At 55.9% G+C, this 26,495-nt stretch overlaps 3 protein-coding genes across 9 annotated transcripts in view; 2 read left to right on the plus strand and 1 right to left on the minus strand.

Moving 5' to 3' along the window:
* The window catches only part of NHERF2 (NHERF family PDZ scaffold protein 2), a 43,602-nt gene extending 35,617 nt beyond the window's left edge, over window positions 1-7,985 (plus strand). Inside the window, exons 5-7 of the mRNA XM_075436098.1 lie at window positions 1,526-1,569; window positions 2,148-2,210; window positions 5,437-7,985. Of these exons, the coding sequence (XP_075292213.1) occupies window positions 1,526-1,569; window positions 2,148-2,210; window positions 5,437-5,595 (266 nt within the window). The 3' untranslated portion in view covers window positions 5,596-7,985. The remainder of the gene's footprint in view (window positions 1-1,525; window positions 1,570-2,147; window positions 2,211-5,436) is intronic.
* A 740-nt stretch (window positions 7,986-8,725) lies between these two features.
* Window positions 8,726-16,923, minus strand: NTHL1 (nth like DNA glycosylase 1). The gene is made up of 6 exons (XM_075436097.1): window positions 16,848-16,923; window positions 15,332-15,579; window positions 12,777-12,947; window positions 12,065-12,224; window positions 9,949-10,054; window positions 8,726-9,230 (listed from the first exon to the last, which is right to left on the minus strand). Exons 1-6 carry the CDS (start codon window positions 16,921-16,923, stop codon window positions 9,107-9,109), a joined length of 885 nt encoding a protein of 294 aa, XP_075292212.1. The 3' UTR covers window positions 8,726-9,106.
* Window positions 16,924-17,027: 104 nt separating this feature from the next.
* The window catches only part of TSC2 (TSC complex subunit 2), a 37,425-nt gene continuing 27,957 nt past the window's right edge, over window positions 17,028-26,495 (plus strand). For 5 of the 7 annotated variants that reach the window (XM_075436967.1, XM_075436968.1, XM_075436970.1 and 2 more), the window contains exons 1-14: window positions 18,061-18,143; window positions 18,710-18,874; window positions 19,749-19,835; window positions 20,497-20,607; window positions 21,694-21,838; window positions 21,973-22,090; window positions 22,583-22,631; window positions 23,043-23,168; window positions 23,527-23,600; window positions 23,945-24,071; window positions 24,731-24,874; window positions 25,097-25,234; window positions 25,447-25,550; window positions 26,336-26,417. In XM_075436967.1, coding sequence (XP_075293082.1) covers window positions 18,737-18,874; window positions 19,749-19,835; window positions 20,497-20,607; window positions 21,694-21,838; window positions 21,973-22,090; window positions 22,583-22,631; window positions 23,043-23,168; window positions 23,527-23,600; window positions 23,945-24,071; window positions 24,731-24,874; window positions 25,097-25,234; window positions 25,447-25,550; window positions 26,336-26,417 — 1,443 coding nt within the window. In that variant the 5' untranslated portion in view covers window positions 18,061-18,143; window positions 18,710-18,736. Of the gene's footprint in view, window positions 17,057-18,024; window positions 18,144-18,709; window positions 18,875-19,748; window positions 19,836-20,496; window positions 20,608-21,693; window positions 21,839-21,972; window positions 22,091-22,582; window positions 22,632-23,042; window positions 23,169-23,526; window positions 23,601-23,944; window positions 24,072-24,730; window positions 24,875-25,096; window positions 25,235-25,446; window positions 25,551-26,335; window positions 26,418-26,495 lie in introns of those variants that run through there. The other 2 variants (XM_075436973.1, XM_075436974.1) reach the window with 2 other exon arrangements.

The raw sequence follows: 26,495 nt of genomic DNA on the forward strand, positions 1-26,495 counted from the left end.
GTGGTTTTGGGGCAACGGTTGGACTCGATGATCTTAGAGGTCTTTTCCAACCTTGATGATTTTATGATTTATGGGTGGGGGATGCTCAGATGGGACCGGTCCACCTGGTTGGGAATCATAGAATCATGGAACCATTACGGTTGGAAAAGACCTCGAAGATCAGGAGGTCCAACCATCACCCCACCACCACCGTGCCTGCTAAACCACGTCCCGAAGCCGCTCCGACGGCCCTTCCTTGGGCACCCCGGGAGATGGGGCGTCTGGCGTCGGAGCGGGGGGACCCGCAGGGTGCTGCTGGGGTGCTGAGCTGGGGTCTCGGGAGGGAGAGCGCAATGAATCCCCCGTTGCTCCTCGCTCCGGTGAAGGAGCCTGGGGGTGCGTGGAGAAATACCGGAGCGAACGGCGCGTGCGTGCGGGGGGAAGGGTTTCACGCCGCGGCGATCACAGGGGCGGCTGCTGTGGGAAATGTTTCTCTTGCTGTTGAGACCTGGCAGAGAAATCTGCCTGTCGGCTCCCCACCCTGCCGTGCCGCGGCTCTCGGGTGTCCCCAGCCCGGCCTGCGCCCTGCTGAACTGGGAGCTCTGGTTCCCAGTACAGCTGTGCCTCGGCTGATCGGCGCTGCGGCTCCCTCGGACGCTCAGTGGGGAGATTTGAAGAATTACTTAACAGTCAAAAAAATGGGAGCGTGCTGAAGTTAGTGCTCGTAGGAGGAGGTTGCTTGGTCCCCTTCCTGTGGAATCCCAGAATCCCAGAATCCCAGCATGGTAGGGGTTGGCAGGGCCCTCTGTGGGTCACCCAGCCCAACCCCCTGCCCAAGCAGGGTCACCCAGAGCAGGCTGCACAGGACCTTGTCCAGGCGGGTCTGGAATATCTCCAGAGAAGGAGACTCCACAGCCTCCCTGGGCAGCCTGGGCCAGGGCTCCGGCACCCTCAGAGGGAAGAAGTTCTTCCTCGGGTTCAGCTGGAGCTTCCTCTGCTTCAGTTTGTGCCCGTTGCCCCTTGTCCTGTCACTGGGCCCCACTGGAAAGAGTCTGGCCCCGTTCTCCTGACCCCCACCCTGCAGATATTTAGAGGCATTTCTAAGGTCCCCTCTCAGCCTTCTCTTCTCCAGGCTGAACAAGCCCAGCTCCCTCAGCCTCTCCTCGTAGGAGAGATGCTCCAGTCCCCTCCTCATCCTCGCAGCCCTGCGCTGGACTCTCTCCAGTAGCTCCTCATCTTTCTGGAGCTGGGGAACCCAGAAGGTGTTTGCTTCTGATGAAAAGAGGGTGAAATCAAGGGAAGTCAGGGGAACTGGAAGGAATCTGGTTCCAGAAGGGCCGGGGGGGTGGACAGGCTTTTGCACGGGCTTGGAAGCAGCACAGGACACAATGAGGAGATGAGACGCACCGAGCCGTGGGAGCTGGTGGGGTGGGCGAGGGAGGAGGCAGGCTGGGGTGGGCGATGCGGGGGGCTGCCGGCCAGGGACCTGGGGCCAGCAATCCTCGCTGAGGGTCCCTGCCGCACGGCTTCTCTCTGTGCTCTGCAGGCGCGGTACCCCAGCCCCTGACCAACGGATCGGCACAGACTCAGGTGGGTCCTCTCCTGCTCCAGGGTGCCCCGAAGGCCAGGGGGGCTGGGCAGCACCCCGGGGTGGCTCGGTTTAGGGGAGCGTGGTGGAACCATTGGGGGTGAGAGGCCAGGCTCCCGGCGTGCCGGCTTTCCTTGGCTCCCACCCGTGATGCGGGAGCCTGCCGGGACGACGCGGCAGCCGGCAGAGCCGAGAGGGACGCGCAGAATGTCCCCAAGGCTCGTTTAGCTCCACTTAACTGCTGCTGGCTGATTTTAATTGCTTCCTGCCCTAGCTTTGGGGCTGGACGAGCCTGGTTTCAGCCCCGTTTAATCGCCGTCCCCTGGGATGCTCTGCCCGGCGTGGGGAGTGCGGGAGAGCAGCGGCACCCAGGGAGCTCCCGCGTGTGCAGGGTCCCCTGGGCAGGACGCTCCCCTCCGGGCTCCATTCCTGTCCCTGGAGAAGCCCCGGCGTCGCTCCCTGCCTGCCGGGTGCCTGGCCCGGCCGTCCCCACCGCGCGGGAGCAGTTGGTTTATTTTTTTCTTTTTTTCACCTAATTCTGTCTTTGTGCAAACCAGACTAACGTTTTCGTTTCCGACAGCTGAACGGAGGATCCACATCTTCATCTCACAGTGACCTTCAGAGTCCTGGGAAGGAATCGGAGGTAAAACCCCCCAAAGCTTCCCCCTCCCTTGTCCCTTATGGCACTAACATCGCCTTTCAGCGCACTCGCAGTTTGGTCTCGCAGTTTTTTGGGTATATTTGTGTCCATCCAGCAACCAACAGACGTTTTCTTCCATCAAAAAGACGAAAGAAAACGTTTTCATTTCTTCAAAACAAGTTTTCTTTCCTCCTTTGCGCTGTAGGTGCGTGAAACGGAGCCGTGAGCTGTTGGCAGCTGCCGGTTCCAGCGCGGAGGTGGCCGCGTTGCTGGGGTGGGTTGGGAGCTCCTGCGGGGTCCGGGGCTGGGGACCCTCGGGGTGCCGGGCGCTGCCGCAGCTCGAGCTGCCGTCGCAGAGACGTGCTTTCCCCTCCCTGGGGGGGGACAGGAGGGTGCGTGCTTCGTCCTGGAGCCAGGAGGACTCACGTGTGCTCGTCCCTTCGGGCTTGGTGACCTTGGGGAGGAGGTGGCACTGCCCCAAAGCGAGCAGAGAACATCGAGGGGTAATGGCAGCGAGTTAATGGGCGCTTCGTCGGGCTCGTGCTCGGATGGCTGGAGAGGAGGTGTAGATGAAAGGATGCCTGCAAGAGCTTTGGAGCTGAAGTGTAATTATACTGACGAGCTACGGGGCGGGAGGCGAGGCTGGGAAGCCGGGAGGGCAGGAGGAGCCGAGCTGTGAGGTTCAGGTGCTGCTGACAGGAACAGGGCAGGCTAAAATGTAAAAAAGCCAAATTGCTCTTAGCTCGGAGCACGGTGAATTTAGCGCAGGGTTTAAAGGAGCTGCTCGGGGCGGTTGGAGCGTGGATTTGGTGACCCGTGGGGCTGGGGCAGATTTTTTTCTTGTAAGGAGGGGATTTCTGAAGTGCTCAAAAATGTACCTTTAGCGTGAGGCTGTGCTGGGGGTGCCTCCATGGGGGTGCCCTGTGGGGTCTCTGCGGGCGCTCGGTGCTGTCCCCTGCCCCGAGACGGCTGGGAGCCGGAGGCTGCCGGCAGCAAGCGCTCACGCAGCCTCCCCTGAGCATCCAGAGCCTCTGAAACACCTCGCACACCAGCTGTGTCTGAGAGCTGTGGGCAGACGCCTGCAGCCTGGCGTCTCCGTTTCTCTCTGAGCATTAAATGATAACGTGTCCCGATCCGACGGGCGCTGCCTTTGGGCAGCCGGGCTGTGTCCCGGTGCCGGAGCACAGCGGTTCCTCCCATGGAGCCCAGACCTCGGGGCTGTTCTGGAGGACGACAGGGTGACCATGAGCCAGCAGCGTGCCCTGGGTGCCAAGAAGGCCCATGGGATCCTGGGGTGCATCCAGAGGAGCGTGGGCAGCAGGTCAGGGAGGTTCTCCTTCCCCTCTGCTCTGCCCTGGGGAGGCCCCATCTGCAGTGCTGGGTCCAGTTCTGGGCTCCCCAGTTCCAGAAAGATGAGGAGCTACTGGAGAGAGTCCAGCGCAGGGCTACGAGGATGAGGAGGGGACTGGAGCATCTCTGCTACGAGGAGAGACTGAGGGAGCTGGGCTTGTTCAACCTGGAGAAGAGAAGGCTGAGAGGGGACCTTAGAAATGCCTCTAAATATCTGCAGGGTGGGGGTCAGGAGGACGGGGCCAGACTCTGTTCAGTGGTGCCCAGCAACAGGACAAGGGGCAACGGGCACAAACTGAAGCAGAGGAAGCTCCAGCTGAACCCGAGGAAGAACTTCTTCCGTCTGAGGGTGACGGAGCCCTGGCCCAGGCTGCCCAGGGAGGCTGTGGAGTCTCCTTCTCTGGAGATATTCCAGCCCCGCCTGGCCACGGTGCTGTGCAGCCTGCTCTGGGTGACCCTGCTTGGGCAGGGGGTTGGGCTGGGGGACCCACAGAGGTCCAAGCCAACCCCAGGCATGCTGGGATTCTGTTTCGGAGATTGCTGTCCCACCTCTGTGCTAGAATCCGGAGTCCCCGGGGCGGCGGGGGGTTGCCTGCGGCTCTGCCCCCCGGCTCGGAGCCTGGCGCGCTCACGCGAGCCAGAGCAAAGCTGCAGCCGTTGTCTTGCAGCGCCCGTGGTTATCAGCAGGATTTGTGAAAGGGGTGTTCTGGAGTTTCGCCGGTCTCCTCGGGCACCCCCGCCCTGCCCGGCACCGAGACCCGGCACAGCTCGCTCCAGATGCGAGCGATGCAGCCGAAGTTTGACGTCGTGCCCGCCACGGAGCGTGCTGCCTGCTGGAACCGGCTCCGATGCACCGAGTCCTGGCAGGGACGGCGCTGCCCAGACCCGCGGGGTTTGGGGGGCTGGGAGACCCGGTGCTGGGTCTGGCCCCAGCGGGGATGCAGCACCGTGAATGCGTGTTGGCCAGGACGTTACTTATGGCCTGGGGACGTGGTGGCCATCTTCCCTGCTGCGGGAACGAGAGGCTCCGGGTGAGGCGAGGGGGGACCTTGGGGTGTCTGGCTTGAGGGCACGTTGCCGCAGCGGCAGTGACTTTAGCAAGGAAAGATAATTTTGTTATTATAAAAGTACTTTTATTAAGCAGATGGAAAGGTGCTGTTTTCAGTACAGCTCCCAAAGGAAATACTGCCTTGCCTGGTGTCTTACGGGGCCCACGCACCCCAGCCCTGCCTCGGCAGCCACGGGTGCACGGCGGGGCGAACACGGGGGTCTCGCCGCAGCCCCTCCCGCGAACCCCGCGGCTCGCCCAGCCGCTCCCTGGCCCCCGCTTGCTGCCGGCACCGGGGGCTCACTGTCCGCTTTCCCGGCCGACGAGCGGAGCAGCTCATTTGCCCTCTGGCAGCAGCGCCTGCGTTTCTGCTTTTCCACTTCCAGCCGTGGCAGCCACACGTTGTCCAGGCGGGGAAAAGAAAAACACAGAAAAAACACCGTGTAGTAATTAACTCCGTGGCCACGCGGATGCTGCCGCTGCCAGTGAAGCCACAGACACGGCGCCGGGGACGGACTTCACCCTTCTGCTCCTGAAAGAGGAAAAACCAATTCCCTGCGTGTCCGCTCATCGTGCGCCCGGGGGGGAACAGAATCCCAGAATCCCAGCATGGTGGGGGTTGGCAGGGCCCTCTGTGGGTCCCCCAGCCCAACCCCCTGCCCAAGCAGGGTCACCCAGAGCAGGGGGCACAGCACCGCGGCCAGGGGGGCTGGAATATCTCCAGAGAAGGAGACTCCACGGCTCTGCCTTTTGGGGCGAAACGCTGCCGGGCACCGCGGCGCTGGGGAGGTGCTGCCGCGGGCTGACGTCTGCTCTCCCTTCCCCACGCAGGATGGAGACGCGGAGAAGAAAGACCCGTTCGAGGAGAGCGGGCTGAGCCTGAGCCCGACGGCTGCCGAGGCCAAGGAGAAGGTGCGGGCCAAGCGGGTGAAGAAGCGAGCCCCGCAGATGGACTGGAACAAGAAGCGAGAGATTTTCAGCAATTTCTGAGCCTTGCCGGCGGCTGCCGTCCGCTGCCCTCCTGCTCCTGCCCCAGCTCGGACGTTTCGGAGGTGCCTACGCCCTGTCCTTCGGTGTCCACGTGAGATGCTTTGTGCTCTGCTCTTCACTGGTTGCTTTTACAAGGCGTATTTTAAAGTTCTTTTTTTTTTTTTATTTTATTTTTTTGTTATTATTATTGTTACTCACCAGCGATTCTCGTAAGACAAATGTGACCAAAGCTCCTTTTCTTGCTTGCTCTTCAGCCCGGCTCTGGCCGCCCACCGTCCCCCGTTCCTATGAGAAAGGACTGGAAGAGTTTAACTCTTGTGTCTTAGCTGCATCTTTTAGGTTCCTATTATTTTTTTTTATTTTGAGTTGTTTGTTTTGGTTTTGCGGGTGTCCCGGACTGAGCCCCATGGGATGCTCTGCGCCCCTGTGCAAACGTCCTACGGCCTCGTGCCCCCAGCGTGGTGGGGGTCCGCAGGGTGGGGGGTGCCTGGGACCCCCTCCCGGCACCCCGTCTGCAGCGCCAGCTCCTCACACGATGGGAAAACGGACAGCGGCTGTAAATCGCTCTTGTTGGCTTTGCTATTGAAACGAGAAGGTTTTGTTGGTTTTGGTTTTTCTAATGAAGCCCCATATGTTTGCAGTTAGTTTGGGAACCTCCCTCCCCAGCAGCGGCTTCTGCCCCGGCAATAAAAGCCCTTTTTTCATCCCCGACAGCTCTGCAGAGGGGAGAGGGCAGGGCTTAAAAACAAAACCCAAACCCAACAGCCCAAACGCCCCCGGCCTCGCCATCTGCAGCCGTGGACGCGGCGCTGAGCAGCGGGGAGCGGGGCCAGCCCTGCCCTGCGCTGCGAGGAGCGGTGCTGCCGGCCCGGCTCCCGCAGCCTTGCAGGACGACGAGAGCCACGCGATGCTCCAAAAACTCCTCGGACGGGCTTGAAGGTGAGCACAGCCCAGCGCCTTTCCCGGGGGAGAACGCGGGGATGCGGCTGCGGGCTCGGCGCTGGGGAAGCGGGGCTCGGCTGCGGCTGTGCCTGGGCGCTGGGTCCCGGAGCAGCGTCCACGTCCCACCCAGTTTGCTGCTTCTGGGCTGGTGTTCGATGCCGCCAGGCATGACCGGGTGTCTGGCCAGCGGGACGGCGTCCGCCGACGCCGCGGGGTCTCCGCGGGGCTGGCAGCGGTGTGACCGAGTGGGCCCTTGCTTTGGCTTTATGTGGTCTCCTTTAAAAACACTCTGCTCTTGGTATTGGAGCCTCAAAACCCTATCTTTAAAGCATGACAAATTCAGCCCGTTGCAGCTCTTTATTACTTGCCTCTGGCTGTGAAGGAGGGAAGATGACCAAGCTGAGGTTGACGACTGCTTTAAAACCCGTGGCTGTAGCTCTGTCCTGCGTTATCCAGCCCTGCTGGGTTACAAGCCCGGGGCCTCTGGGCTAGCGGGTGCACTGTGGACATCGTAACGGCTCCGTGTGCGTTTCCCAAGTCGTGAGCTCAAAGGTGCCTTAACGTTCACTGCTCTCCTCGGCAGCGGGTGGGTGCGGGGCAGGGGGCCGGGGAGCGGAGCCAGGACCTTTCGCTTCGCTGCGGGGAGCAGCTGATGCCTGGGGCTGGCAGGAGAGCGTGGAAAGCCTCAGGGGTGAAGGAGATGAGTTCTCTTTTACAGAAGTGATCTTTTAGGAATGTTGATGGGCTGAACAGGTTGACAGTAATGACTTTGGAGAGGAACTGGTGCAGGTGTTTGGCTATCGGTGAGGAGACTGGCAGTGGGACGATGGCTCGGGGTGCGGGGAGGTTTGCCTCCACTGCAGGACTCTGCCATTAACAAGACCCCTCTTCCCACCCCACTTCAAAGACCTGCTCTCTTTTTGGCCCCCCCCAAATAGTTGCTTCTCTAGATCAGTAATCTTCTGAAGGAGCCCTTCTTTTTCATGGTCTGCACGTTGCTTCCCGCGCCTGCATAGCCAAGGCCCAGGCAGTGCCCCAGTCCGCGCCGGGCAGAGCGTTCCCCTTCACGCCGACCTAAACGTCGCGCTCGCCGATGCACGTCGGAGAGCAGAGACCTGTCTGCAAATACCACGCTCCTCATACAAGACCGGGCCGCTGGAGTTGCAGGGGAGGGGAAAGAACATCTGGTTTTGAATGCAGATCAAACGAAATCAGGTGTGCAGATCTGTACTGATAAGATTTTAAAATCTTAATCTCTGCTTAGTCCATGGAAACTGCTCCTGGTTAAAGCACTTACCGTATTTCTGACATCTTGTAGCTCAGTAGTAATTATTCAGTTCCTCTACATTTAACTTGGAAAAAAAAAAAAATCAATAAAGTAAGGCTATCAGCTGCATTGTAAAAACATAATGTACACTGTAATGCCAGTAATAAACTTCATTTTCCCATGTACCGAGTACTTATTTGCTCGTTCCTCATCTGTTTGATAGGGAACTTCAGAGCGGAATTATAGCCTTCTTTAGCACATTATAAACTTCGCTTCCTCCCTTGCCTGTTTAAAGAGTAGCTGAAATTATTCCTTTGAAGCTCTACAATGAAGTCAGCACTGCCCTTTCTTTGAAGACCAAAACGCAGACGGTGGCGGTGTCCCTCTGTCAGCTTCCGAGCCACGCACCAGTCTGGCTCCCGGGGCCACTTAACCCTGGCTGGCACACAGAACGCAGCGCGACGCTGGCTTCTCTCACAGCATCCCAGCATGGCAGGGGTTGGCAGGGCCCTCTGTGGGTCACCCAGCCCAACCCCCTGCCCAAGCAGGGTCACCCAGAGCAGGCTGCACAGCACCGCGGCCAGGCGGGGCTGGAATATCTCCAGAGAAGGAGACTCCACAGCCTCCCTGGGCAGCCTGGGCCAGGGCTCCAGTCTCCTGCCCGCTCTGCTCTGCACTGCTCCCTGCTCTGCTGCTACCAGGGCCCGCGGGTCACTTGTCCGGGCGCTGGCCTCCTCTGACCCTGGCTGGTGATGTTTTCAGCTGTAGCTCGCTCACAGCGGTGCCCCTCGCTGCCGGGGCTCGCCAGGTTGCGTGCTGCCTGCTCTCAGCGGGCAGGGCTCGTTCCTACGGGCTCAGGCTTTGGTGAGGCCGCCCGTGCTCTCCTCCCCCTGCCCTGCGTTGCACAAATGCCAGCAAACCTCAAAAAAAAATACTACCTTTATTAATTAACTGTGTATTTACAAGCAGCAGCAAGTCCCGCAGGACAAAGCGCTTCTCTCTGGCGGCTCCCGACGCGGCACAGCCCGCTGCTCCGCCGGGGCACGCTCAGGCGTTCGCACGGGGGCTGGAGCCTTCAGCACTGCCACGGCAGGGCTGCTGCGCTCTCAAAGACCCTTTTTTCCTCTGGAGAGCTCAGCCGTTGCCAGCGGCTGCTCCCTCCCCGGAGATGCTGCGCTGGCTGCAGCAGGCGCCCGTTCCCCTGCAGTCACACCGCCAGCCCCGTGCAAAGCACGGCTTTAGCAGGGCTCAGCTCCAGGCTGATGCTGAGCCGAAGCAGCTTTGTTGCGCTGCGAAGATCCCTCAGCGTCTCTTAGCAGCTGGGCAAGTGTCTTGATTGAGGCACTCGGCGCAGCGAGGGTTCACAGGCAGGCAGGTCTGCTGGCCAAAGCCCACCAAGAGCCAGTTTATCTCCCGCCAGTGATCCCTGCAGTGAGAAGAAAACATGAGCTTTCCAATACAGCTGCTCGGAGGGGTTAAAGAACAGCCCGTGCTTTTAAATGGCTCCCTTTTGCCTGCTGCCTGTTCCTCTTGGCTTCCCAAGACGCCTGGAGGCGGGTCCCAGCCTCCTGCTAAGAACAGCCCTCCTGACCTTTCCTGATGCCTCTGAACTGGGGGGGAGCAGAGGACAGACACACGAAGCGCCTGCCGTCAGTCTCTTGTGCTAAGGCACGTGCCAGATGTGGAGATGCGACAGTGTACCCGTCAGCTGGCACTGATGCTGAAGATCAAGCATCAATGAAGGCCAGAATCCAGCAATGGTCTGACACTGCTGTGGCCTTCAGGCTCAGCAAGGTCCTGCGGAGAAAAGCACCTGGCTTGGATCACGGTAAGCTTGTCAAGGCAAGAACTGGGCATCAAGACCTCCAGGTACCTGCCTGCACTAGTGGTGATCTCTCTATATATGTGATATATGTGATATATATATAAAAATATATGTTTGGAAACAACCGAGTGGCTGAGATGCTGCTGCTGCAGCTCTCTGGGAGAGGAGCAACACCTGCAAGATTAGTCTCCCATAAATAGGAGGGCCCCACAGCGCAGTCGCTGACAACGCTGGAGGCAGGAGTGCGTGCAGCCATGGCTCCTGCAGCTAGCGCGAGGGCCTTGGTGCGGAGGAAGGAGGCTGGGGTCTCAGGCCTCACCTGGGCAGCCAGTCCTCCAGCGCTACCCGAGTTTCCTCAGGGTTTCTGGTCTCCTTCTTCACCCACTTCAGCCTGTTTGTGATCCTGTGCACGTGGGTGTCCACAGCTAGGAAGGGAGAGCCCAGAGTTTAGGCGGCGGCAGACACAGCTGAGCGGAGAGAGCACAGCCAAAAGCTGCCCGTCGCGGCACAGCAGGCACAGGGCCCCGCGCGGGCAGGTGGAACGGGAGGGGAGGCTCCTTCCCAGAACAAACGTCCTGCTTTCTTCCTAGGCCCGGAGCCAGAGGCGAGACGGGACGGGTGTGTGGCACCCCGCGACGCGCTGGCGCAGCCGGACCCAGCCTTCCTTCAAAGGCTGGCGTGCTCGGCTCCGGCGGGCACGGGGCAGCCTGTCCCGGGTTCGCTGCCTTCCCCGCCTGTCAGCTGGTGTTACGCAAGCTGCAATCTCTGCCCCTTCGTTCGCCCAGATGGAAAACACGTTTCGTAACACCTACCAACACGGGAGGGTTTGTGAGGCTTAAACGAATGTTTATGAAGTGCTTTGAGCTAAAAAAGCTCTGAATGCAAAGTATATTATTGTTAGATCAGCAGCGATAAACCCGTCTCTATGGCTAATTGGGCAAAACCCAGGAAACTGCTGTAAACAGGAAGACCAAGTCTTGCCTCCTAAATCAAAACTGAGCACACAATTATTTGGAAAACAGTTGGCTGGTTTGGCTCCCTCTGGACTTCCCTCCCCCACAGCAAGGAGAGAACAACAGACCCCGAGCGCTGTCGGATCTAGCGCAAGAGCCGCATTGCGTACGGCTGACGGTCACCAGCGGGGCTGCGGGAGCCCGCTGCCACCCTCGGGCTCCGTGCTCACCGTGGTGGCAGGCACTCGTCCCGTGGCACCATTCCTAGCGTTCCCAGGGCTCCCCTGTTCAGCAGCCTACACTTGGAACATTAATCTGTCCCCGGGGGTGTCCAAACCGGGCAGCCCGCTGGGACCCTGCAGCTGATCATCCAGCCCCATCTGCTGGCTGCTGCCCACTGCAGCTCTGCTGCCAGCCACGCTCCCCAAACCAGCACCGTGCAGGGGCAAACCTGCCCACGCTCCCCAAACCAGCACCGTGCAGGGGCAAACCTGCCCACGCTCCCCAAACCAGCACCGTGCAGGGGCAAACCTGCCCACGCAGCCCAAACCAGCACCGTGCGGGGGCAAACCGGCCCACGCTCCCCAAACCAGCACCGTGCAGGGGCAAACCTGCCCACGCACCCCAAACCAGCACCGTGCGGGGGCAAACCTGCCCACGCACCCCAAACCAGCACCGTGCGGGGGCAAACCTGCCCACGCACCCCAAAGCAGCACCGTGCGGGGGCAAACCGGCCCGGGGTCTGCCCTGGGCCCAGCTCCACCGCAGCCGTCCTCCCAGCCCATCGCTGCCAAAGCACACGGCTCCACGGGGTACAGCTCCGCGCTCTCCCACACTCTCTGCTCCATAAACACGGCAAATAAATATACCCATGGTCACTTACTACCCAGCTGCAGGAACTAAAACAGACCAGAAATTCTGTAGCTACAGATTGCCTGAGACCATTTCTTTCTACAACCCATCATGAATTGCTGATTTCAAACCATAATTTTGATCAAGCCCTGCTTCTGCCCTCCTACGGCTCGCCAAACAAAAATCCCAAATGAGATTTGTTTGAACGGAAGCAACCCTGGAAAAAAATAACCTCAGTCTATCCCACAACTATCCTCAAATCACAAAATTACCCCCACCTCTCTTTAACTTGGCACCAAAGAGATGTCAAAGCATTATTCTGCTAGCGCATCTTTTTGGATGCCTACCCAGTTAGGCAATTCTTGACTCCTTGTCAGCATCTGTGGGGAGGGGATTTCTGCTGTCAAATCTGGGGAAAAACGGCAGCTTGATCCATGCTTAAACCCTACTACAACTCACCCAGTGCGAGTGGTCGAGGGCTGCACCCGTCATCCACCCAAACAGTCTGCAGATGACTAAACCAAAGCGACGCTATCAGGGTCCTGGGGCAGCTGCAACGCTTCCCCTCTGCCCAGGGAATGGATCAGGCAGGATTTAGGAGAGGAATGGGGAAAACACGGTCCAGCCTACCTATCCCGGACACGCTGTCCCAGGCGATGTTCATGGCCAAGTGGGCCATTTTGGGCCCAACTCCCGGCAGCTGCACCAGCTCCTCCACAGTTCTCGGTATGTCACCCCCGTATTTCTGCTTCAGGATGGCTGTCGTCTGCTTTATGAACTTCACCTTGTTCTGGAAAACCAAGGGGAAAGGCAGAAAAAATCCAAGCTGACCTCCAACATAGGGAAAAGAGACAAACAGCTCCGAAAACAAACCGTTCCTGAGGGTATGTTACATGAGGCCACACACTGGAGCTTGCAGAGGGGAGACAGATTTCTCCTTGAAAGCAAAATGCTGAGACCTGATTAGCAATAACCTCCCCCTGCACACTCCAGGTACTGCAGCAAACAATCTTGCTGTGAATAAACAGCTAAAACTGGCATAAAATACAGCCTTCAGCTCGACTCCAGGGGAAAATCAGGCCTGGGCATGGCCCGGCGGCTCAGTCCCAGCTGGGGGTACGTCTCTCCGGAGCAGGGCTGCTCCGCACCCACCTCCTGCCTTCGTTACCTGCTGTCAGCTCAGCGACTGGAAACGAGTACAGCCTGCACAGGACCCGCCCGACCCGCCCTGCGTGGCCCCTCTTGGGCCTCGGAGCCGTCTCGGACGGCCGCACGGGAGCGCAGGACGGTGGAGGGGGGTCCTCCCTGCGCGCGCTGGGTGCTGCCGCGATCCTGCACTCACCCTCCAGAAGCCCACGGGGTAGATGATCTGCCCAAGCGTCGCATCATCCATCTGCAGAACGCTGTCGACCGTGAGGCCACGCTGCCTCAGGCGCAGCATGGCGGCTGACGTCACCTGGTCCTTGGTCTGGCTGGAGAGCATCAGCGACAGCAGAACTTGGTAGCGCATAACCTGGGGAACGGGAGACAGTGAGACACCCCGAGACCTCTGAGAGGGAACGGGAGACAGTGAGACACCCCGAGATCTCTGAGAGGGAACGGGAGGCAGTGAGACACCCCGAGACCTCTGAGAGGGAACGGGAGACAGTGAGACACCCCGAGATCTCTGAGAGGGAACGGGAGACAGTGAGACACCCCGAGATCTCTGAGAGGGAACGGGAGACAGTGAGACACCCCGAGATCTCTGAGGGGGAACAGGAGACAGTGAGACACCCTGAGACCTCTGAGAGGGAACGGGAGACAGTGAGACACCCTGAGACCTCTGAGAGGGAACAGGAGACAGTGAGACACCCTGAGACCTCTGAGAGGGAATGGGAGACAGTGAGACACCCCGAGATCTCTGAGAGGATCCAGCCACCTCTGGGGCTCGGCGCTCTCACCCAGCACCATCTTCAGTCCAGTGCATAACATGGACCTACCCTGGTTCAGCCATATCCATCTACAGGAGACTGGAAGGCTGCAACAGAAATAATCCATAACCTTTTAGTTCTACCACGCAATAAAGGGAGAAAAGAAACACCTCCGATCTAAGCAGTCAGCATGCCTAAAAGGGCAGAGAGCAGCTCCTGTCTGCTGGGATGTCACATCCAAAGGTGCTGGTGCTCAGCCACAAAGGGCCAGACAAAGCTTTTCCTGATGATGGGATTCTCAGGAGACCCCACACGACGCAGAAGTACAAACGCCCAATGATTTTTTCATGCAACTTCTGCTCTAAAGCGGCTTTTGAAAATCCCGTCCCTTTCCCACCAGGCTTCAGCAGGACCCAGGTGTCTGGCTCCAGTGAGCGCTTTACGAAACCAAATCTGAAGAAGGGGATGACAGAGGCTGGGAGATGAAGCACCAAACGCAGAAGTCCTCGCCCAGGGTTTAGCCCAGACCATTCACCTTCCGTTTTCCAGTTGATTTTTCCCCAGATGCAATTCTGTCCCTACCAGAATGGGGAGGATGACGCAGCTATCCTGGACTGACCCAGGACAGCGTGGGACACAATCCTCCCTCCAGCCCTCTTACAAAGTTTACAAAACCACAGGTGCGTCAGGAAAAAATCTGAGTGCAGGGAAGAAGGGGAATCTCCGAGCGCGTGGAAGCTGTGTGAGGAGCGCTGGTGTGTGCCGAGGGTCACGGCATCCACTTTTTCTTGGAAGCAACAACTTCCCTAGGGAAGAAAAGTTATTTCGGTATCGAGCACCGCGGTCCCCCCGGCCCCACAGCTGCGCTTGGGGCCAGCCCACACGGCTGCGGAGCGTGTGACGCTGCCTGGAGCCGGAGTGGAAGCTAACCGCTCTCCCCAGGGATCCGAGCCCCAGGCACGCCGCCAGCAATACCGACAGCGTTCCACGCGCCGACGCTGCGCAGCTGCGTCTTCGAGACCCCTCCCTCAGAGCCCGGCGGGTCGCTGCGGAGCGCACGATTCCCGCTGCTCGGCCGAGCCTGCCTGCGGGTCATCTCCACGTTCCCGCACCGCGGCCTGGATCCGCTTTGTTGTTTTGTCCTGATGCAGATGGTCCCCTCGGAGGAAGGTGTCATCTGGGCGCCTTCGATTGCGTTCCCAGGCTCGGGGAGCACAGAGCCATCCCAGCACGGCCCTTCCTTTCAACCAGTCTCCCTTAAAAGCGGACGGCAAGAGGGGAGGAAGCCAACCTACGCTTATGTGTTGCTCTGAAGAGCGTAAAAGCAGACTGGAAAGTTTTTTCTTGGCTTCTCTCACCTATTCTCCGTGCTTTTTTTCCTCTGTGTTACAGAGCCATCTTGCTGGATACTTCCCTCAGATTCCTACAAAGATTTTTAAGAAAAAAGGGACGTGCCTTCATGCCCTGCCAGCCTGCCCCAGAAGACAGCACCGCCACAACCCACTCTCAGGGTTTTCACTCCCAAGTCCAAAATCATCCTGGTTTTGCCTGCGCTCCCACTCCGGGTTCAGCCTGCTGACTCTTCTGGCAGCAGTTTAAGCAGGGGACAAGGGCCTGTCACAGCTGTGCCGGTCTCCAATGCCCCGCACGGGCTCACCACGAGCAGAGAGCATCTCGGAACACACCCACGGCCGTCTCACAAGCCTGGCTGAAGCCAGCGAGCCTGCTACCGGAGAGGCAGCGGCTGACTCTCCTCCTCTAGCAGGACGAGTGGCTTCTCACACGCCCGCTTCTGCAGTAACCTCTCGTGGGATCAGTCCCAGCCTACAGTTCTGACACGCCCTGAGGTTATTTTTCCGTTCTGGAGACATCCCAAGCGGGGCACATCCAGGGGCAGGATGAGGGTGAGGGAGGCCGGAGGGCTGCGGCAGCGGGGCTGTGTTTCCACGAGCCTGCCTGCCGGAGCAGGGCAGCAGGGCGGTGTTACCTGCGGAGGTGCGCTGCTGTCGTAACACTTCTCCACCCCCATCTCATCGACGGGAGCATCTCTGTTCCTCCTCATCTCCCGGATGTGCTCCAGCTGCTGCCGCCAGCCCCTTGGCTCCCAGCGTGGTCTCTGGGGCTCAGACGTCCCCTGCTCGGCACCATCGCCCTGCCCGGATTCGTAGGCAATGGCGACGCTCTTCCTCCTCCTGCTGCGCCGCGGGACGCCGGCTGTGCTGTGCAGCTGGCTCGCTGCGAGAGATGGGAGACAGATTTTCAGGCCAGAGGCCAGGGGAAAGGAAGAGGCAGAGCCCAGCATCATCCCTGTGTGCCAAAACCACCCGGGGACCCTGATGACGGCTGAACTCGTCTTCCCCATAGACTCAACCCAGCAGCAACACTGTCCGTCCACCCAGCCCTAACCAGAGCCAGCCCGCGGGGCGAGGAAAGGCTGGGAAGGACCTGGGAAACCTGTGACAACAACTGGGGAGATGTCACACTAGGGGGACTCACGTCCCAACACGCACGAAGTTGCTGAAGGACAAGATGCATCACAGAATCCCAGCATGGCAGGGGTTGGAAGGGACCTCTGTGGGTCACCCAGCCCAAACTCCTGCCGAAGCAGGGTCACCCAGAGCAGGCTGCACAGGACCTCATCTAGGTGGGCTTTGAATATCTCCAGAGAAGGAGACTCCACAGCCTCTCTGGGCAGCCTGTTCAGTGCTCCATCACAGAGTGAAGGAGATCTTCCTCGGGTTCAGCTGGAGCTTCCTCTGCTTCAGTTTGTGCCCGTTGCCCCTTGTCCTGTCGCTGGGCACCACTGGAAAGAGTCTGGCCCCGTCCTCCTGACCCCCACCCTGCAGATATTTAGAGGCATTTCGAAGGTCCCCTCTCAGCCTTCTCTTCTCCAGGCTGAACAAGCCCAGCTCCCTCAGCCTCTCCTCGTAGCAGAGATGCTCCAGTCCCCTCCTCATCCTCGTAGCCCTGCACTGGACTCTCTCCAGTAGCTCCTCATCTCTTTTGAACTGGGGAGCCCAGCACTGGACACAGTACTCCAGATGGGGCCTCACTAGGGCAGAGTAGGGGTTTTGGGTGGGAAGGGACCGTGAGAGGCCAGCCCACCCAGTCCAACCCCCTGCCACGGGCAGGGACATCTCCAGCCGGGTCAGGGTGCTCAGAGCCCCGTCCGGCCTGGCCTGGAACGGCTCCAGGGGCGGGGGAGCTCTGGGCAACCCTGGCCGGGGCCTCCTCGCCCTCGCAGGGAGGGATTTCTCACTTCAGTCCTTTCTCGGTCCACAGCCGCCGCCCCTCGCCGCAAGCCCCGCTCAAAGCTTCCCCGTTTCCACCCCCAGGCCCTCGCCCACCGCCACGGGCAGCCCCCGGCTCCGAGGGGGACGCTGGGCCGGGCCCGGCCCCCGCCGCCCGCAGGCCCCGAGGCCGCCAGCCCCCTGCCAAGGCCGGGCTGGCGCCGTCCCCGGCCCCTCAGCCGCCGGCGGGCCCCGATCCCCGTCCCCCCGTACCTCCGGCCGCCCCTCGGGCCCTGCCGAGCCGCCGGGCCGCCGCCCGCCCCCCGCCGGCGGGCACGGCCGCGCACATGGCGGCGGCCCCGGAACTACCGGCCCCGGCGTGCCCCGCGTCTCACGCGAGCGCCGGAAGGGGCGGGACTTCCGCCGGGGGGCGGGGCGCGGAGCGGGCTGGGGGCGGCGGGGCCGGGCCCGGGGGTCGGCGGGTGAGTGAAGGGGTGAGGCGGGGGGGCGAGTGGTGGCTCCGTTGCGGTCCGGTGGGCGCGGGGGGCTGGCGGGGCCTGGTGGGAGGCGGGGTCTCGCCGTGTCCAGGGAGTGTGGGGGGTCCCCGTCCCCGGCTGAGGGGGGGACCCCCGGGGGTCTCCTGCCAGGGGGCCGGCGTGTGCGGGGCGGGGGGGTGTCTGTGCCGTGAGGGCTTGTGCTGTGTCCCGGGGGGGTGGCGGTGTGGGCCCGGGGGGACGCTGGGCCTGCTCCTGGGCCGGACTGGGGGCTGCGGTGTGTCCTCCCCCGGGGCTGGGGGCTGAGGTGTGACCCCCCCGGGGCTGCAGTGTGACCCCCCCCCGGGGCTGGGGGCTGAGGTGTGACCCCCCCCCCCACCCCGGGGCTGGGGGCTGAGGTGTGACCCCCCCCACACCCCGGGGCTGGGGGCTGAGGTGTGACACCCCCCGGGGCTGCAGTGTTCCCCCCTGGGGCTGGGGGCTGCATTGTGACCCCCCTGGACTGGGGGCTGCAGTGTGAGCCCCTGCTGGGGCTGGGGGCTGTGGTGGGATCCCCCCCGGGGCTGCAGCGTTCCCCCCTGGGGCTGGGGGCTGCATTGTGACCCCCCTGGACTGGGGGCTGCAGTGTGAGCCCCTGCTGGGGCTGGGGGCTTCGGTGGGATCCCCCCCCCGGGGCTGGGGGCTGCGCTGTGTCCCCTGGGCTGCCACGTCAGGCTCTGTGGCCTGTCCCCGTGGGAGCGCAGGGGTTTGCTGTGGCGTGTCCCGGGGGGCGGGGGGCATGGCGAGGGGCCAGCGGGTCCCAGTGCCAGCGGTGAGGAGCGGGTCCTGCTCCGAGCTGGGGGCCGGGGTCTCCGAGGGGCAGCGGGTCGGGGTTTCTGGAATTCCTTGCTGTAATGGGTGCCCTTGTCTTCTCTCCCCCTCTTTCTCCTCGTCGTGGCGGCGTTTGGATGCTCCAGCGCTTGGATTCGGACTCCCTGCCTCGCGCCCAGCTGCTTGCGGCGTCTGCGTCCCCGTGCTGCGGGCTCGTCCGACGCCGGCGGACTGGGAGCGAGGAAAAGCCTGCGTGTACGTGTGGGTGCGTTTACACCTCAAAAATCAGCTCGGTGGTTGTAAAATGGAGGTCGCTGCGTGCGGGCCGTGGTGGTGCTGGGCCTGATATGTTTCCTCGGAGGATGATAACCCCGCTCTCCCCGTTCACAGAATCACAGAATGGTCGGGGTTGGCAGGGCCCTCTGTGGGTCACCCAGCCCAACCCCCTGCCCAAGCAGGGTCACCCAGAGCAGGCTGCACAGCACCGCGGCCAGGCGGGTCTGGAATATCTCCAGAGAAGGAGACTCCACAGCCTCCCTGGGCAGCCTGGGCCAGGGCTCCATCACCCTCAGAGGGAAGAAGTTCTTCCTTGGGTTCAGACGGAACTCATGTTCCTCAGGTAGCTGCAGGGTGCGGGTGCTGAAGGCGGGAGCGGTGCAGGCCCCACGTGCGTGCGGGCTCCTCGCTGTTCCGTCCTCAGCGCTGGGCTTCTCCTTTGTTCGAAAGGGCTGGAGACACCGGTGCTGTCTGTAAAAGCCGCGCTGCGGTGGCTGTAGCTGGTGCTTACAGCTTCCCCGTGGGTCTCCCGTAACAGAAATTCTGCGTTTGCAGGGGCTCGGCGCTGCTTGCCTGGCAGCAATGGCGAAGCCTCAGAGCAAGGATTCGGGACTGAAGGAGAAGTTCAGGAATCTCCTGGGGCTGGGAACGTCTCGGGGAAGTTCGAAGCCGTCGGAGGGCAAGCAGACAGAGTTTGTCATCACTGCAGAAATACTCAAGGTGTGAGAACTGACCGTGGCAAAGGTGGGGGTGGTGCCCGCATGACCTGAGCTGAGAGGATCGGAGGGAGGGTTTGCTCACTCTCCATTTTGCCATTCATTCCCTCTCCAGTCATGCCCTTTTACCTTACCTCTCAATTCATTCTCTAGTGAGACAGATGTAGATCTCGCCTGCTTTGAAGCTGCAGCATTTTCGTTGTTCGGTGTTTGAATACTTTTGAGATATTAGATGGGACGGTGTTGTCCTGTGTTGGGTTACGGGGTGTTTCCTCAAACACGTTGCTCTGTTTGTAGAGCCTGAGCTTGGTGAAGTTTATGTGGTGGCAGTTAGCACAGCTGGAAACTGTTTCTATTTTATGAAAACCTTATGGTTTTGTGAAAATTTAAAAAAAAAATTGCAGTAATCAGTGCAGCAAGTCTGCAAGCAGAACAGTTGGCACACAGGGAGGAGAGCACAGAGGAGGGAGAAGGAGACCAGAATCCCTTCCCGTCTGCGCTGGAGCAGCCGGGCTCTGACCTGCTGGAAGGCTGGTGAGCCGGCCTTAGCGTCCCTCCTTTCCCTGCCCTGCTCCCGTGAGCTGGGCGAGCGCCACAGCCAGTGAGTTATTAGCTTTTCTGGAGAAAATTGGATGTTCTGTGCTGGAGGTGCAAAGCTGCTTGGCTGCAGTTCTGTGAGAGTGCTAGTTTTGACGAATCATTTGCTAATGGAAAAAAGTTTGTGGAGAGATTCCTGAAAAGCTCCGGTGATGACTAATGGTTGGATCGTTTTGGACAAATGTGTAATTCATTTTTCAGTGGTGCATGATCCCCTTTGCGAAATGGAGAAGTGTTTCTAGTAAGATAAACTGTTAGCTGATTTCTACATTTCTTTCCAGGAGCTGAGCGTGGAATGTGGATTAAGTAATAGGATACGAGCAATCAGTCAAATTTGTGAAGTGGCAAAAACGAAGAAAATTGAAGAGGTAAGTTGCAAAGTGGTCAGTGAAGATCTGAAGGATGAACATTTAAGCAGCAGCTCTTAACTTATGGTGACAGGCTCCCGTAGTTGAGACTGCCTGCTAGGATCGGTAAGCCCAGCAGCTGTGTGTTGTGCTGTCCCAACCTGTAAAAGGATGGCCGAGGAAATTGGTCTTGTCCAACCCACCGACCGTGGAGCAGAGAGGACGTAGCTGATGGGCCTGCTGAGCTGAACGGAAGGAGAACGCCGTGGAGGTTGGGGCCTGTTCAGGACAGTTGACGGGAGAGGATGTAAATCCTGCAGAAGAGGTGTTCGCTAGCTCCTTCTGTCCTGTTAATAAGCAACCTCAGATTGGTTTAAACTCCTCTTGTATTTGGGTGAAGGTTTCTGTGCAAATGTTCATGCTGAAGGAAGTGTGTGTATGAAGAACTCGGTTGCTGGGGTGCCAGCTGTCACCTGGGACAGGAGCTGGTGTCTCTCGTGTGGTTCATCTGCGCTCATGAGCGGACAGGTGGGAGTGTCCCTCAGAAGAGAGAACTCTCAGCGTGAAATCCCTGGAGATCTTGTTCATTAACTTGCTGTAATTAACGACTGACCTACTGCATAAAGATCCTAGAAGCAGTTTAACTTTCCTGCTACTGCCTGTCCCCTGTGTTTGTTTTCAGCACGCGGTGGAAGCAATATGGAAAGTGGTAGCTGATATGCTCCAGCCAGAGCGCCCCGTCGAAGCCAGACACGCCGTTCTTCATCTGCTGAAGTCAATCGTTCAAGGACAGGTGAAAACAAACAAACTATGGGAGAAACACTACACTTAAACTAGGGTCTGTGCAAAGGATGAACGTGAAAAATATCGGGTGGCTCTTTTCTACAGCTTTCCGTGTTTCTTATTTTGGTGGTGCCTAGTAAATGGGAAGAGGAAGCATTTTAATTTAACTATTGGGTGGATCTTGTAGCAAAACTTTTCATACACCTCGTAGAAAACTTTTCTGTTTTGGGCCAATGTTCTTGTAGAGGAAGGAATGTTTTGGGTTAAGTTCAGCATAGCGTAGCAAATTTTAAATGGTCTTTGCCCAGACATATTAGTCCTAGTCTGAAGCTGGTTTTGATGTTTCAGTGTGTCACACATGCAAGAAGTTCTGTGCGAGATACTTGTCTAGCCTGGCCAAGTTAAGCATACTGTGAATTCTTCAGATTTCACAACGTGCTGCACAGCCTAAGGCTGTATCAGACCAAAGTTCTAGTTTTCAGTATTCTAGAAAAGCAGAGATAGGTGCTTACGAATAGAATCACAGAATCACAGAATGGTAGGGTTTGGAAGGGACCTCTGTGGGTCATCTAGCCCAACCCTCCTGCCGAAGCAGGGTCACCTACAGTAGGTTGTAGAGGACCTTGTCCAGGCGGGTCTTGAATATCTCCAGAGAAGGAGACTCCACAACCTCCCTGGGCAGCCTGTTCCAGTGCTCCGTCACCCTCAGAGGGAAGAAGTTCTTCCTCATATTCAGAGTGGGCATTGATTCTGGTTTGTTGGGTGGTTGTTTTTTAAGCGCTCTCCTGGCAGTGCTGCCACTTGCAGTTTCCCTGGGGTACTCTGAGTGTTGGATGCTGTCTGTGTGTTGCTGGACAAAATGCCTCCAACCCTGAGTGCTGATCTAACTGACTGAGGAGACCTGAGCCGTTGTCAGTAGCCAGGAGAGGTTGGCGGGATTTTGAAGAGACTTTCATAGACCGTAGGAAAACAAAATAATTTCAAGCATGAAGATTGCTGTTACAGACCTTGATAAGGTCCAGGCCTTAACTGTCTTTGTTTCATTAGTGACATTGTTATTCTCCCCCCCGCCCCCCTCTCTTTTTTGTTTTTTAAGGGTGAGAGATTAGGGATCCTCAGAGCACATTTTTTTAAGGTTATTAAGGACTATCCCTCCAATGAAGACTTGCATGAACGGCTTGAAGTGTTCAAGGCTCTAACGGAGAATGGACGATACATCACCTACTTAGAAGAAGAGTTAGGTGAGGATTGTCTCTGCCCCTCCTCAGTTTGGTGGGAGTAAGTTAAGGGATGGGCATTCAGTGGTACGAGAAACAGGTAGTGATAACACTTCTGGGTAGAAGGTGTATCGTAACAATTTGTTTTGCTTCTTTAGCTGACTTTGTGCTACAGTGGATGGATGTTGGTTTGACTTCTGAGTTCCTTCTGGTTTTAGTGAACCTGGTGAAATTCAATAGCTGCTATCTGGAAGACTATGTAGCTGACATGGTCCAGTAAGTTTTTTTTTTTTTTTTTTAACTCCTACATGCTTATTCTTGGTAAATTACAGGGGAGAGTTGCAGATCAATACACAGATAAGTGGAATGTTTTCCATCCGATCTGGATCTGTTCCATTCCAGGTCATACCTAGCATTTCTGACACGTATTTGATTTTCAGTTCTCACAACGTTCAGATCTGTTTTAGTGTCACTGCATGTGCTTTCCCCATTTCATGTGATGGACCCGATTGCATTGATTAGTCTCACAAAGGCTCTTTGCTGTCGTGTTAGTGTAGGCATACTGAGTTGTGTTTAAGGGCAACTTTAAGCTAACTTTTATTAGGAGGTCATAGTGTTCAGTGTCTCTAGCAGTGTTATCAACAACAGCACAGTAAGGGGAATGATGAGTAAAATAACATGCCAATTTACTTGTCTGTTTTGGCTCTTTGTAATTTGCCTAAAATCATATTAAACAAACAATTACAATTAAATATTCTTTCCTAACAGCAAGATATGCCTCTTGTGCATTCAGACTTCATCATCTGTGGACATAGAGGTCAGTAGTTTCAGTCCCTCTTAGTACTGTAGACTTCTTTGAAATTCTTTGACACCGTAACTTTTGCAGACGACCATAGCATCAGACTCTCCTCTCGGTTTATTCTCATATTACAAGAGATCTAATACAATGTTATGAAGTATTTGTAAGCTGTTGGATCTCGTACACCAATAATAATTTTATTTTAAAACAGACAGAGCATTGGTAAATTTCATAAGCAGATCAGTTTTTCAACAGTGCATTTTAGGGTTTACTTTCCATCTTGCTATGATTTAGAAAGAAAAAAGAAAAAAAAAAAGACATATCTGTATCCCTTTTGACTTGCAGATTTCCTGGGTCTGCCAGGTTAGGATTTGACCCGCTTTGTTCCTGGAGAAGTACATAACCATTTTGCCTTTCTCTTTCCCAAAGATTTCCTTGCAAGTCCTAGATGCAGTTGTTTGCTACAACTGTCTGCCGTCAGAGAACCTGCCAGTGTTTATCATCACTTTGTGCCGTACCATCAATGTGAAGGAGCTCTGCGAGCCGTGCTGGAAGGTCAGAACTTTCTTGTAGCTTTGTTTTTTAACGAGTTTACTGTCCTGGCCTGGTAGATGAAGTGTTGGGTGTGCCTATGCACATTTGCCATAAATTTCAGTTTGCTTTTAAGAGTAAATTAATAAAAGTTTCAAGTGTTAAGGGATCAGCACTTTGTTGGTGTAAGTCCATCAGGTCTGTGGAATTTACCCGTGGTTTCCTCTCGGCTGATGTGGCAGGCTGCCTGTTCTCTAGTGCCGTGGAAATGGCCGGACACATTGACTTGCCATAAGTGGGCACGGTTGGCCAGCCAACTGCGTATCTAGGCTAGTGAGTGTTTTAACAATCGCATATTTAAGTGTTCTCTTTGAATTTGCAGCTTATGCGCAACCTTTTGGGGACTCATTTGGGACACAGTGCCATCTACAACATGTGCAGGATCATGGAAGACAGGTAACGAAGGTGTATCTAACAAAACCCAAGGAATTCAGTACAGGTCCTGCTGAGACAAATAGGGAGTCACAGCAGAACAAACTGAAGGTTCTGGTGCTTAGAAGTGAATTCCCTTTCTAGTTCTGCTGCTGAAGTGCTCATTTTTTTGGCTTCTCTGAATTTGATTTTCCTTTGTTTAAAGTTGTACTAAATATTTTTCTGCTTTTAATGTTTGTAAATTGCTGTGCAAGGCTCTGATGTATAAGAGCTGGGAAGTGCTGTTGTGACAGTGTGTATTCCTACTCACTCTCATAAGCTAAAATAGTCGTAGCATGGTCTAAGTCTTCCCTTCCATCTGTTCTTAGAGCTTACATGGCGGATGCAGCGCTGCTGAGGGGAGCTGTGTTCTTTGTTGGGATGGCTCTGTGGGGTGCTCATCGCCTCAATTCACTCAAGAATTCCCCAACTTCAGTGCTGCCTTCGTTCCTCAAGGTAGGATGGGATGCTGGAGGAACTGCTTAGTCAGGTGTACATCTGGACCTGCACCAATTTAGAACAGAAATGTGGCCCCCTGCACCACAGAGACCTTTGTATGCCTGAAAGATGAGAGGCAGCAATGGAGTATGGGGTGAAGCATGGGGAAACAGTAAAACAACAGTGGATTTAAGTTTGAAATTGAGGCTGCCTCCTGGAATATCTTTATTGGCCAGAAAAGCAAAGTCTGAATTCTTGTAATCAAATATCTACATTGTGGGTGCTTTTAGCTTTGAAAATAAACTGCAAAAACTTTAATTCTTTCCAGTGTGTGGTACAAGAAGTGAGGGACAGTGTCTTCAGGGAAAGCCTTAGGGCTCTCTTAAAATTTTTTCATCCAAGTGCATCAAGCAGGAATTACTAGCTTTAAGCTCACGTGTCTGCTCTGTCAGATGGGACTGTATTTGACATCTGATCTACAGCTGCCTGCAGGAGTGCGTAGCTGCACTTTATACAATGGTTCTTTGCTTTGCCCTTTGTGTGTATAGACTTGAATATGTTCATCTTAGACCTTCAGGCTAAGTTCCTAGTTAGTAAGGTGTGTTTCATTTGCATTTAAGAGGGTTTCTGATCACTGCTTTCCAACTGTTAACTGGCTGAAATGCTTTGTGTTCCAGGCCATGACATGTCCCAATGCAGTTGTATCTTATGAGATAGTTCTGTCCATAACACGTCTAATAAAGAAGTATGGGAAGGAGCTGCAAGCTGTAACGTGGGACATCCTTTTGGACATCATGGAGCGATTACTGCAACAGCTGCAGGTAAGTGTGGAGCCTGTCTTGATTGCTTGCAATCAAAAGACTTCGCCACAAATATTTTTGCAAATTGATCTCCCGTTTGTACATCCTAGTGAACTTTGAAGCTGGATGAAGTTTTAGCTCAATTCTCAATACTGTGCTTCTCAACTGAGTTCTCTGTAGCTGAAGTTAGCATGTTCTGGTAAGGTGGAAAGTCTTTTAGGAATGTTTTTGTCTCTGTTTCAGAGTCTGGAGAGCCAAGAACTTAAGTCCATTGTACATGATCTTTTGACTACAGTAGAAGAACTTTGTGACCAGAATGAATTCCATGGCTCTGAAGAGAGATTTTTTGAGCTGGTGGAAAGATGTGCTGATCAGAGACCAGTAAGACTTTATGTGTTAATGTCTTCCTTTGTTGCCAGTTGAATCCGTTTTGTTACTCAGTACAGTTGACAGTTGGGAGTCCTAAAATAGCAAGTGGTCAGAAAATCACAGCAAGGACTTATATGAGCTTTATTCTCAGGGTGGGGGTTGGGGGAATGAGTATATTGTATTTTCTTATAGACTAAAAAAAATTCTTGATCTTTCTGTGAAAGGAATCTTCTGTATTAAACTTGATAACATACAGAGCTCAGTCCATTCATCCTGCCAAAGATGGCTGGATTCACAACCTGCAGATGTTAATGGAGAGATTCTTCAGGTATGAAATCATAACTTTGTGAATACAAGGCACTTTCAAATGTTTCTTGCCACCTTGTCTTGTTAAACAATTTTGTTTTCTGAAGTTCTGATGTTAGTAAGTGACTGCTAAGAAGTATGGTAGTTCCAGGGCAGAGTACATGAAAGGATTTTGTTTAACAGAAGAAAAACTTTCCACTGAGTTATTTATGCTGCCTTTTTTTTTTTTTTTTCTTTTTATTTCCATTGGATGGTGCTATTCCAGTTAGCTTGGGCAGTTATGTGTTCCACTCCACAACACTTTGTAGTTCTGACACCAAACGAGGCTTTCCTGTTAAGCATCAGGATTCTGTATGGGTATCCAGCATTAAAGTTATCTGGTTTTGAATCGGTACTGCTAAAAGTATTCTTGTGCTCTGAGATATCAACATGCAGCAATAACAGACTTCTGGCTTATCTGGGAAATGGTGCCAAAGAGCAGCTCTTTCTTGGTGCCAGATGTTTGGTTTTAAATTTGCTCATTGGAGCACGTTCTTCGTAGTTTAGATTGGAAATGGGAAAACTGCAGTTACAGGTCTCCAGAATAGTAAAAGTTGAACTGGGGTTCCAGTTTCCGATTGTTCTTGAGCCTGATTTCATATGTAGAGACATTAACTGAAGGCTCAGCTGATCTCTAACAGTTATTGTTTTAACTCTGAAGAAGTTTCTTAGTTTACTTTAGTCTTACTTTCCTTTTCTCCTCTCCCCCCATCCCTAAATATCAGCAACTTTATTTTATTCATCTTGAATTTGCTCTTCCCATTTTAGGAACGAAAGTCGCAGTGCTGTTCGTATTAAAGTTCTGGATGTCTTGTCCTTTGTCCTGAGCATTAACAGGCAGTTCTATGAGGTGTGTGCTTTACCTGTTTCTGAGGGTCACAGGTGAGATCTTGAGCGGGTGGGAGAGGCTTTGGTGAGGTGTGTTTTA

Source organism: Opisthocomus hoazin, chromosome 15 (genome assembly GCF_030867145.1).
Source record: "Opisthocomus hoazin isolate bOpiHoa1 chromosome 15, bOpiHoa1.hap1, whole genome shotgun sequence".
Taxonomy (NCBI): Eukaryota; Metazoa; Chordata; class Aves; order Opisthocomiformes; family Opisthocomidae; genus Opisthocomus; species Opisthocomus hoazin.